The sequence below is a fragment of the Periophthalmus magnuspinnatus genome, chromosome 17 (genome assembly GCF_009829125.3).
Source record: "Periophthalmus magnuspinnatus isolate fPerMag1 chromosome 17, fPerMag1.2.pri, whole genome shotgun sequence".
Taxonomy (NCBI): Eukaryota; Metazoa; Chordata; class Actinopteri; order Gobiiformes; family Gobiidae; genus Periophthalmus; species Periophthalmus magnuspinnatus.
In genome coordinates this window covers 12,664,882-12,677,297 of record NC_047142.1, presented here as the reverse complement: position 1 = coordinate 12,677,297, position 12,416 = coordinate 12,664,882, and the positions used below count along the sequence as shown (strand labels likewise).

At 39.1% G+C, this 12,416-nt stretch overlaps 1 protein-coding gene across 4 annotated transcripts in view; it reads left to right on the top strand.

Annotated features, from left to right (window-relative positions):
• The window catches only part of efr3a (EFR3 homolog A (S. cerevisiae)), a 64,903-nt gene that overhangs the window by 14,372 nt on the left and 38,115 nt on the right, over positions 1–12,416 (top strand). For all 4 annotated transcript variants that reach the window (XM_055228239.1, XM_033982670.2, XM_055228238.1 and 1 more), the window contains exons 3-5: positions 6,764–6,840; positions 7,865–7,992; positions 9,768–9,918. In XM_055228239.1, coding sequence (XP_055084214.1) covers positions 6,764–6,840; positions 7,865–7,992; positions 9,768–9,918 — 356 coding nt within the window. The remainder of the gene's footprint in view (positions 1–6,763; positions 6,841–7,864; positions 7,993–9,767; positions 9,919–12,416) is intronic.

Sequence of the window (12,416 nt, the reverse complement as noted above, 5' to 3'; positions counted from 1 at the left end):
GGACTCGCCTCTCTGCAGATCTGACCCTTAACTTGGATTGGTGATATCCCCTGCTTGTTTCCATGGGGATAATACATTTAATCAAAGCAATAAAATGTACATTCAGACAAGCAGCCAAGACTGTCCACCAGAAAAGTTGCATTGTGCTCCTTTAAATTGCACTGAATAAATGTCTGTTTTGTCTATGTTCAGGAAATTCACATCCAAAGTGATTTACATTTTGTTTTTGAATGATACCCAGTTCATTGCTTATACTATTTATCACTCGTCACCAAGATAATCAAGGAACTTTTTAGAATTCTGAAGCCAATCCATTATATATTTTTATTAGCATTAGAGAGAGAATAAACAACAGGTATAAATATATTGATTCAAGCGCTGTTAGTAAAATCCCTAAACTTTTCAGGATGATTCTTCTTACTGTCCATGAATCCACCTGTTCCTCGATGGATCTAAAGCTGGTCTGGGGCTGGTCTCTGGTGTCTCAGGACGATTCTACTTAACTGTTAATTCTTAATGAGGCTGCTCTCAAATCACAGGACTCCAGTGACCTGCACTGACTGTTGTTTCCACTCACAATTAGTTTATGTTGGACTTGTCTATATTGTGGCTTTTAAAGCCACGTTTATTTTTGGTTGTTTTTATTGCACTGAAAAACGTTGATCCTATGAGCGGGTTTGTATCTCCACAGACCAGACTTTTACTTGTCCTGAAGGAGAGCCGCCTCCTGCTTGTTTCCATAGAAATGTTTTTCCTTTGACTATAGGCATTAAGGTGATGTATATAGTTTTAACGTTGTATTTACATGGCATCATGCAGGTGATGTACCACCTCCAGACAGTTACATACTGCATCTTGAAGTACTTCTGGAAAAGTTTCTCCAATTAATGATTTCATTATTATAAATTGTTGCAGCCATACAATTTTGTACAGATATCAATACATCCAGGTCTGCTTTTGTGATCCAAAGATTTATTTATTCATAAAAAAAACCTATTGATTGATTAACAACAGACCAGTTTACTGAAGGCCAAACTATGACCTTTGAACTAATGCTCCTGAGTTTTGGCATTACATTGAATACGGTAACAACTGAAAGAATAATAAAATGTACATGCTGCTGAAAGGTACAGAGCAGGGGTCTGCAACCCACAGCTCTGGAGCTGCTTGCGGCTGTTTCATCCTTGCATTGGATTTTAGAAACACCTATTCGCGGACTTTAAAAACAAGAGTGAAACTGTGCAGAATATCAGATATTTGAGTGAACTGGCTACATTGAACTATGTTAAAAACAAACATCACTTGCCACGACGACCCCTTACAGTCCTGCGTAAAGATGAAAGTGACGTTGTACAGCCCTGATTTGCAGACACTGTGCACAGAGGTTCAGGAGCAGAAGTTTCATTAACCAGGTAAAATAAATATTTATGCAGATATTTTGCAAATATTTCTTTTTCATTGATATACAGTGTTGTCTTCCTTTTAGATGTAAAAAAAAAGTATTTGCGGCTCCCAGCGTTTTCTTTTCTGTGGAAACTGAAAAGACAACACTGGCTCTTTGGGGGTTAAAGGTCGCCGACCCCTTGTGTAAAGGATCTGTTTTCTATTCTGTTATTCTCTAATCCACACAGGATCTGTAAGTTTTGTGGCAAATAACAGACAAAAATGAAATGGCTGCTTTTTTTCCCATTTCATTTGAGAAATGTTATAAATAGCTGGAGCAATAATTGTAGTCACATTGAAACTTGATTATTCTCACAGCGCTGCCCAAATGAAATAGTTGAACTGACGTCATGATAGTTCTGAACACAATGTTTACCTCTCCTGCTTTTTAAAGCACATCCTGGTCCTGCTGTTGTCACCTAATCTCCAGCTCCCCTTGGCGTCCGGTTTCATTTGCATTTACACAGGGCCGAAACCTGAGCCTATAGAGCCAGGTGAGCCTCGCCCACTGCACGCCCAGCACGGGCTCCTATTAGCTCACACTCCTGTTTGTCACAGGACAGGTGAGTTACAGCAGGGCAAGAACTGGTGTGTTGTTTGCAGTGAGCTTAACCTGAAGGATTCTCACCACTGCTTTTAAACCGGTCTGTTTTTTACAATTTTGGAATTTTGGAAATATGTTTTTGAAAATTTAAAGGAAAAGGAAAAACATTCAACTCAACATTTGGGATTTTAGTTATTGATTTGGACAAGGCATTGGCTTTTTGGCTAAACTGAGTTGAGCTGGAGTTCACAAGCTCGATTATCATTGATTGAACTTTGAAGGCTTGTGTTGAACCAGTGGAATACTTGTTGGTGTTGTTTGGAGATGTCTGCGCTGTGTGGCGGGGTGCGCAGGGGGCTGCTCCGGAGGTACAGGCAGGTGCCCAGGACTGAGGCCGATGGGACCTTCAACCTGAGGAGAAACACTCCCCGCACAGGCCTGCTCCAGTCAGGTACCAGCACGACATCTCAGCTCTGCTGCATCCTCGAGTTATCTGCTCATGTCACTTTCAAGAAACGTAAAGAAGTTAAAAGAATATGACAGATGAAGTTAAGTAGGGCTGCAACAAGTTTATCGATTAATCGCAAGTAACCAATTATTTCAAAAATTGTCAACTAATTTAGCCAGCAAATAATCTTTAGTTGGTCATTCTCCAAAACATGTGCTGAGAGAAGAGGTTTCTATGTTGTGTTTTTGATTGAAAAAAGTCAAAATCTCTCGTTTTTGTGCTGTAATGACTGCTAGATTAATTGATTAGGCGTGGGATGATATTTCAATTTTGTGCCACGATTATCATGCCGAAAATAATTGCAATTAATGATTATATCACAATAACGATTTAGGTTTAAAAATGTTATGGAAATGAATAATTGCAAATTTAATGTTACCAGTAAGTTCCATATTTAAATAACTAACTTTTATATAATTGTAGTTTATCAGTGAAAACAACTACAAGCGAGCAAAGAACATTATAGATTAGTAGCTTTTTTTCCTGCACATTCTGGTGATACAATGGCATTATCTTTATTGGCTATTCATGATTGTATAAAACGCCCCATGAACGGTTATTGTCGACCGATTTTTACCATGATAACCGATATTATTTATTTTCCCATCCCGACTTAACATTTAAACTTAATCAAATCCAAATCAAGTTGGTAGGAAAAAATCCTGTTGTACATGTAGTTTATACTTCAAACTTCTTGTATCAGTTTATCAGTTCAGATTTCTGTTTTCTGTCAGATGTAAACGCTCATGGAGGTGTTTATAATGTACACTCTGAACACAATCCTATTTTTTAAACGTATATCGCAAATCAAATCAGAAAAATCATAGTTAGAGGTGTTTTTTTTTTTCTAAAATCTTGCAGCCCGACCCAAGTTGCAGCCCTAATGTTGAGGTTTTTGTTCAAAGTTCTTGTTCAAATTGCCAGAACTGGATGAGTAGTTGGTTTGATTGCAAAGTGCCTGTAAATGTGAGACTTTACCACATTTGACTGAGGTAAATCAAAAGCTCTGATGGAGTTAATTTACATTCAAATGGGTTTTACATTAAAAACACAATTTGTACAGTTTCATTGTTACATTTTGGAGTAATTATTGCCCTTTCTGTTCTCTCAGGTCCTGGCACAATTTGGAGTTTGTATAGTTCTGAAAACAACTGGTTACTAGTAAATACGTTTAGATTATTTCAATAATCAAGAGATCGAGATTCAGTTTAGTCTAATTATCAGTGATTCTCTATATACTTGGGTCTTTTTAATTAAAAGCTCCACAGCCAGTCCTCTGTCAGTAAAGCATGTGAGCACAAGACTTTGGGGGAAGAAATTTGACTTTTTTATAATATATATTTTATTTAGTGGTACTGTCTGGGTTAAACGTTCATGAAATAAATATGGGGCATATTTTAGCATATTTCTGATGCTAAAACATGCCTGTAAGTATTGCACAATTAAGCCCATGACACCTTTCCTGTCTGTCTTGGAACGACACAATATCAAGCCATAGTAAAAAGCAAAAGGAAAAGCAAACCTCCGTGTAGTTGAAGGACGCCAGAAGCCAGTGTTCGCTCCTGTCAGTGCCCCTGTCAGAGCTCCTGTCACTGCTCCTGGTCACCGCTCTGGACTGTGGGGCAGTAGAAGCACTAATGAAGCCAGGGGCAGGTGTGTTGGCTGTTTCCATGGCAACACATGGGCACAATAATGTCGGGTTTCAGATGACATTAAAGCAAATATGTATCTATGTTTAAATGAGATGGGAGCTGGTAAAATATATATATTTTCTGTAATGATATGGCATCTGCTCGTGTGGTTACAAAGGTTGTGAAAAACACCAGTACCCAGATACTACTTGATACCAAAACTAGTGTTGAAAGTAGCAAAGATTAAAATTAGAGGTTTCCAGAACAGTGTTATAATGGTCTGTATCTCCATGAGAACAAGTATCCATGGGTTTCAAGATGATGAAACATTAGGAGCATTGCTGTAGTGAGCAACACAAATTATTCTGTCTTTTGAATGGAGAAAACTCCTCAAAATACTTCAGAATGATGAAAAATTTGGACTGTTGTCATGGCAATTTGCAGCAATTTATATCTTTTTGAATAATGAAAGCCCTCAAAATGTCACGGAAAACATGAAAACCCATGAATAAGACAAAATACTTAAGAAGGAAACTATTATTTTGAGTTGATGTTTACATTATATTGTATTTTTTTATTGTCATGTATCAGAGTCTGTATCGAGTAACGAGCCTTTTCCTTTAGTATCAAAATCGAGTTTGAAATTGTAGTAGCATTAGTGGTAACGGCACGACTGAGCTTATGGGTGCGGGCAGGAAGGGGTGTTACCTTTTTAATTGCCTTGTCCTGGATTGGCTCTTTGGTTGCTATGATACTCTGTCGGAATTCCAAATATGGAACTTCACTCCAAATTGGCCCCTGTAACTGCTCTAGCCTCGATGAGCTGAACACTATGGGTGACTTCACACTCTATTTGTGCGCTAGTCTATGACCCCAACACTGTAGTAAAGCACTGTACGACTGTGTGAAGGGCCACATGTGACAGGTGCAGGGATGTGACAAGTGCAGTCGTGGGACCTGCAGTGACTGGGGCAGTTCTTATACAGTCTGACACATCACCTTAAATGCTCTAAGTTCATATGAGCAGTGAGAAAACATCAGTGCCTTAGCTTCAGAGCAGGGTTGCCCACTGCAATAGTAGATAAGTTTGGACCCCAGGCACTGGTTTTGTAACACTTATAAATTAAACATTGCGTCGGCTGCTTTAATAAGTTGAATTCTAATAGACGAGAATCCACATGGGTCACACACATAGTATAATATTAAAGGTCTCAGGGCGTACTTTTACCTTCCGTCTTAAAAATATGAAAAACAGAACTACCGGTAGCTCATTTTAAACAATTTGCAGTGGTCCAAAGCTATTCCGCACTTACCTTATGCTATGCGACTGCACCGCAATGAGTTTATAAGTGTTTTCACAATTTCCAGGGACAACCATTCGCATGCTAACTGCACACTTCAAGATTCTCTGACAATAAAACGCATTATACTTACATGCCGACAGCCACAGCAGTCTTCTTTTGACCCTAAGAGCTGCTTTTGCAATCTATTTATACTGGATGCCCAAATGATAAGGTACAGCCACTTTTATTCTAATAATACTATTTTGTGTTGAATGTAGTGTTGTAAAAAATGTGAGTGTGAACCATGAAGGACCCATATTATGCCATTTTCTGATCTATCTTGTTATGTTGTTTCCTCTTCACAAATATACCTGGAGTGTTGTTTTGTTTCATCCACATGTTAAACACACAAATCCTGCATATTCTTCTCACAGAAAACACTGGGTCAGTTGCAGAGGACACACTTCCCTGCAGGGACAATAAAGTGTACCTTAACCGTAACCTTGACCTTGTGATGTCATGTGGTAATATAGGAAATGTGTGTTTTAAACTCTAGTTTAAACTTAACTAAAATAATTTGGATGATTTCAGCCTTGGAATTGCCAATCTCTACTGAACAAAATTGTATTTGAAGTGATTCGTGCATGTTTGAGGAATCTTAATCATTTATTTCAAAACGCCATATTGCTGATTGTCCCTGTTTTCACTGCCACCGGCATATGCCACTGGCATATACAACTCCATGTATGTTTCTGAGGAGGTCACAACCTTTTAACATGGCTTTAAGATCACAGGAGTCAGTTTTGACCTTTAAGGATTATGATGTGAAAATTTTCACCATATCAAAAGTTAGAGTCTTTGGGATGGAGGTTAGGATATGACTCTGCAGTTCATCCAAAAGTGCATGAGAGAGGCGGAGCTGCACTATGGTGATGCAAATGTACATTGTAGCTTTGCATTATATTTGTTTCCTTATTTGCAAAAGAAATTCTCCTATAAACTGGATTATTCTGTCTGTGTACAGGGTCATCTGCAGCTGCTACTAAGTCATTTCAGAATTTCAAACTGGCAGTTTATGTTTTAAAGTCTGGATTCTGTTCAGAGTGCACATTTTAAACATCTCAGTCTTAACATCTAAAAGACGACAGAAATCTGATCTGCTAAATGAATCCAATAATCCCATTCTTGTCTGTAGAGGTCTAAACTACAGGGTTTGTGACTTTTACACAGAATTAGATTGTTGTTGTTTGTAATAACTACTGCCTTTATGATATGCAAATTAGCTTAATTTTTAAACGCTGCCAATGATACATGGAGAGGAGCACCCTGTAACTGTGAGTGCTTTGTGTTTCAGGGGTGTGTGGCTGCTGTGGTCCCCTCAGGCCCCGCTACAAACGCCTGGTGGACAACATCTTCCCTGAAGACCCCAAAGTAAGTCTGCAGCACTGCTAGTGTCTGCTGTAAATATGATATGGATTTTCCAATTACAGTTATCCAATAACTGATATTTGCTGACACCGATATTTAGCTTTAGCTCATAGCAAGGCCCACAAATCTATGTTATGCTGAAGTAAAAATCACAAATCAACTTATCAGTTTTATAAAAAATCTATTTATCTGGGATATAAAATGATGTTACATGTTTGTGTCATAAACATATAGTGCTCTTCTATTACTGGAGCTAATATATAGCCCATCCATAACTAACACAAGACAACTATTACATCTACTACTGATACTCTGACTCTGCTACTTACTCGTGTAGCTACTGCTACTACCTCGGCAACTACTACAACACAACTCCTGTCACATTTTTGTGTACATAACCTCACCCTAACAGCTCCTTGCACAAAACTAAAGTAGCCACATCTGTTTATTTAATAGAAAGGAGTTTCTGAGAAATGCATAACCTGTGTTACTTGCACTGGGCTGTTTATAAATCCAGGCTGAAATCAGCCTGTGTTCCTGCAAAAATATAAAGGAATGATTATTGCCGCACAACACAATATCTGTATTACAAAGAGCTGTCCTTGGAATGTACTATGCTGTCCTGAATTTTAGACTAAATTGTAACCTCTGAAACTAGTGTCTGACCAGTGCTATTTATCCATAAACTAGTGTTGTGGGAAAACTTGGGCAAAACTCTTCACACAGCACTGCAAAATATTTAAAGACGCTGTGTACACGGCCATAAAACCCACTGCACTCTCAGTACCCCCAGTGAATGTGTCTGAAATCTTTTTAGCACTGTTAATCTTCTGCACTGGAAGAACCTCATAGTAACAAGTCATCAAATCATGGCATTACTGACGTTAATCCGATTACTCCCAACACTGATTTCATGCAGCCCTTATGGGCTTACACATGAACTCCTTCTTGTGTTGAAAACTCGTATGCCTCAGAACCTGTCTCTGACCTGTCTCTGACCTGTCTCTGACCTGTCTATTATTTGAAGGATGGGCTGAGTAAATCGGATATGGAGAAGCTGACTTTCTATGCTGTGTCGGCCCCTGAGAAGCTGGACCGCATCGGGGCGTATTTGGCCGAGAGACTGAGCCGAGATGTGGTGCGCCATCGCTATGGGTGAGTGACACACTCCAGCCGGGTACTCTGTGGCTGGAGTGTGCACCCCCGCACATCTGTGTGGCCTCCGGCATTATGAATGCATGGCTTTTCATACAACACACATATATTATTTCCACAATTTAGGAATAAAGACAAAAACTGCGTCTACCGTATTGTGCTGATTGAGTATAGAGGTCTTGATGAAGATAATGTGATAATGTGCTCATCTTTGTTGCTTTGAGCTGGAGTATTTGAGCTACTGAACCACATCAAATTAAGTTCATTTGAGTTCATTAGCAAAAACATGTTTCTCTGTTTTGAAAATTCTGTTCATCATCCTATCATTGCAAGCATATGCTTGAAATATTGATACAAATGTATCAAAACTGCCACAGTAACAAAAATATTAAAAATGACAAACATTCTGAACTCATGTCATGTAGATAGAACTTTTTGCTGCAGACATGAACGGTCACGACTTGCTACTGTTTGCTCCACTTCGCAGCAGACAATAGTCTGTGTCCCGAATAGAAAGTGTAATCTGAATAAATGAAGTTTGAGTGAAGTGTCCTCCTGAGAGCTGCTGTCAGAGCGTGACCACAAGTCATTTCCTCCAGAACTGAGGACCTCATTAAACTGAGTGTGAGTGGGACGGAGCTGACAGCGCTCCACAGACAGTCCCCAGTGTGAGGGGGACGAAGCTGACAGTCCACAGACAGTCCCCAGTGTGAGGGGGACGAAGCTGACAGTCCACAGACAGTCCCCAGTGTGAGGGGGACAAAGCTGACAGTCCACAGACAGTCCCCAGTGTGAGGGGGACAAGGCTGACCACAGATGGTTCCCAGTGTGAGGGGGATGAGGCTGACCACAGACAGTCCCTGGTGTGAGGGGCCTTAGGCTGACTAGAGTCCACAGTTTGAGGGGGACGAGGCTGACAATGCAGTCTCATGCCAGTCTCCGACACCTCCGACATGTGCCTTCACCTTCCCAGCTCAAATGAAAGCGTTCCGGTCAGATTGACAGTGGATTGTTCCGTGAAGTGAACGCAGTCAAGCAAGTTTATCACAACTCCTGATGGACCAGGTCTGTGTGGACATGTCTTCAGAGACTCAACATTCAATTTCACTTCTGAAAGAACTTAATGAAGCTTGCCAAGATACTGAATGGAGTTGATTAAACAAGACCAACTTAACTATATGAAGTGCATGTATTTCAAACCTTTGTGTGTCCCCAGATAACTATTGTGAAGTAACTTAATCACAAAAAAGTGGAAAAAAAAAACACATAAACATTTAGGCCTCAAGTAAAATCATAAACATGGTCACATTTTATATAGCACTTCACCTTCAAGTCACTCAAAGCACTTTACAACAAGGAACCACTCACCCATTCACACACCAGTGTACACAGACACAGACACTGGGAGTGGGCTAAGTGTCTTGCCCAAGGACACAACGACAGCATTCATCTGTGAGAGCTGGAATCGCATCAGCAACCTGTGGGTCAGCGGATCTGAATGCTCAACCAATGATGCTTATGTCAAGAGCGGGATTTGAACCGCCAACCTTTGGATCAGTGGACAAACACTGTACCAACTGAGTTACTGTCGCCGAACAAAATATATAATTTACAATATTCATAGTAAATTCTGAAATATAACCTGTCATATGCACTTTAAAAGCAATCTTTAAGTTCTAAAATATATTATGAACACAAAATAGTACCTTATGAGACATATTTACATGACAGTGAGTGTGTTTTCATTTTTATTGTCCTTGTATCCCTTTATACAGGAACGTGGTGATTGCGATGGAGGCTCTGGACCAGCTGCTCATGGCCTGTCATTCCCAGAGCATCAAGCCGTTTGTGGAGAGCTTCCTGCACATGGTGGCAAAGCTGCTGGAGTCCAGGGAACCCGACCTGCAGGTGCTGGGGACCAATTCGGTGAGTCTGAGGAGCGCCCCAAAAATGCTCCTATACTAGCTGACCCAACCAATGATTCAGTTATGTCATCGTCCAACTAGTGCTGAAAGTGGATACTCATTTGTGCATTAAACTTGTTTATCCTTTGAGACAAGTAGGTGAAGTTGCCAGTCAGAGTTATGGGTCAGATCCTTGCAGAGGTGAACCATTCACATGTTTTTCACAGTATTTTACAGCAATACAAAGAAGAGCAATTAAACAATGCAAGATAGAGAAGTTTAATACCATACTGCGGAACATTAATTAAGATGCATTTGTTGGGCTTGCTGTGCAAAAAAATCCATATCGGTCCATTCATATACATGACAATAGGGATTAGGTCTAAAAGTGGCCAAGCAGAGGACATTACAAAGGTTAAACCAGCATGAAAACAAAGCAGCCCATTTCACAGGCGGACATTTAAAGCAGTTGTTAATAGATGTGCTAAATGTGGCCCGAGGGATTCAAACCTTGTCCATTAGTTTAGCTGTGCTCCTGCTGTCCTCCCTGTCCTCCCTGTGCAGACTCATCACATCATTTAGCACGGGGCCTTTTTTAGCTCTGCGTTTAAGAGCTGGGAGAGCACTCCTGACACTTAACTGCTGAGCTCTTTGACAGCTGCCTGTGAACACCATTATGAATTGCTTTCCTAGAATTTTCCATTTTATGGCATTAAACTATATTTCTGGAATTTATTAATAATACTGTAGAGTTTTTATTGCAAAACACAAAGTGACTTTAAAGACATCTTGGAGAGCTTACAGTATAAATTAAACTTGAAATAAGATAAATATGTCACGTAAATTAAAGCCAGTTTGTAACTTTTTAGGCAAAAAATAAAAAAAATAAAAAAATTGACAAACATTAAAGCTTTTAAAAACATTGTTTTTTTTATTGCACTGAAAAAACATAGAAGTCCTTATTGTGAGCAGGCTTGCATTTCCACAAACCTGACTCATATCTGTCTTATTTGGCCTGGAGGGGGGGTCTCCTCCTGCTTGTTTCCATGGAAATGTTGTTCTTTTATTTCTAGCTCTACAGAGAATGTACCACATGGTTTTTACTTTCTATTTCCATGGAATCATCCAGGTCTCATGCCATTTACTTTGTTTTATTGTTAGAATGTTTTATTTATTCTGCAAAATTTACTGTTCACAGCCTTTAAACATATTATACTTGTTTCTCTTCTTATTTACACTCTGAAGTTATATTTGGTGTGATTCGTGCATGTTTGAGTCATCTTTATTCTTCTGTATTCATAAAGTTATTGGTTCGATTAACCCCTGTTTTCACTGCTCTGGATAAATGCCCACTGCTCTAAGGACAGTTGGCGCTTTATTTAATTAAATTTTCTTAATCAGTTTTATTTTCTTAATCAGTGATGCACATAGGATTTAGCAGTGGAGGAGGGGCTCCTCCTGCTCATAGTCATTTTGGTACAAATGAAAAAAATCAACTGACTTGTTTCTTTTATTAAGTCATGGAAGATAATTTTTGAGATTTAAAATGTCCAAATTATAACATAATGATCCATGGGTGTCATAGATTATAGCTATACAGCAGGCACAAGCACTATGTCTTCTTTAAATAAGGAAAGGTCTTGATCAAGATAGTCACAATTAGCAACCCCCAATCCTGTATTTATTTAGGAAGTATTGTGTGCTCTGCAGAGAACAAAATCTGCCCTGGTCTTTGAAATAAAACCTGCTTACCATATGGCAGCAAATGATTATAGTTGTAAACTTGTCACCCTAATTTATTTATTTAAAAATATTTTAGTGCCTATTTTCAGTACAAATTTTGATTATTTATTTACCACAAAGACTCTAGTTGTGAAGCAAAGTAAAAGCTCCACAAACATGTTCTGAAATGCATCTACATTAGTCTCGTGATTAGCTGTTCTCTCTGATGTTAAGGCTCTTGAATGAATTATTGGTTAAAAAACAAATCTAATTGGAATCCATGTGGTGATGGCTGCAGATCCAAGTCCACCTGGAGCCTTTAGCGTTAGCATGATGAGTGTGTCTGCGAGCTGTGTGTCAGACAGTGGCTCTGCTAATGGCCGTCCTCAGGGAGACATGGGACTATGAATAGAATGCTATTTACACAATGCATCATTTGTTACATCACTTAATTATGCACTCATAGGTGTATGTTAATTACTCAGCATTGATTGCACTTTTTATTGCCCAAACTTTTACTCAAGATACTGTTGTATTACTCCAGCACAAGTCAAACAGTTGATGTGATAAGTTTAAAAGTGCAACATGCCCAAAAATGTACAGAGAAAGTATCAAGTTTAAAAGTTCCACGATACACCATCTTGAATCAATACACATATTGTATCATAGCTCTGGGGAACCACTGGATTTAAAGATGCAAGACATGTTTTGGTAGAATGAGCAAATTGAAAATGAAAATGTAAATTTACTTCCTCAAAAACAAAAGCATGAGTAAGCCAACTCTATTAGACAAAACTG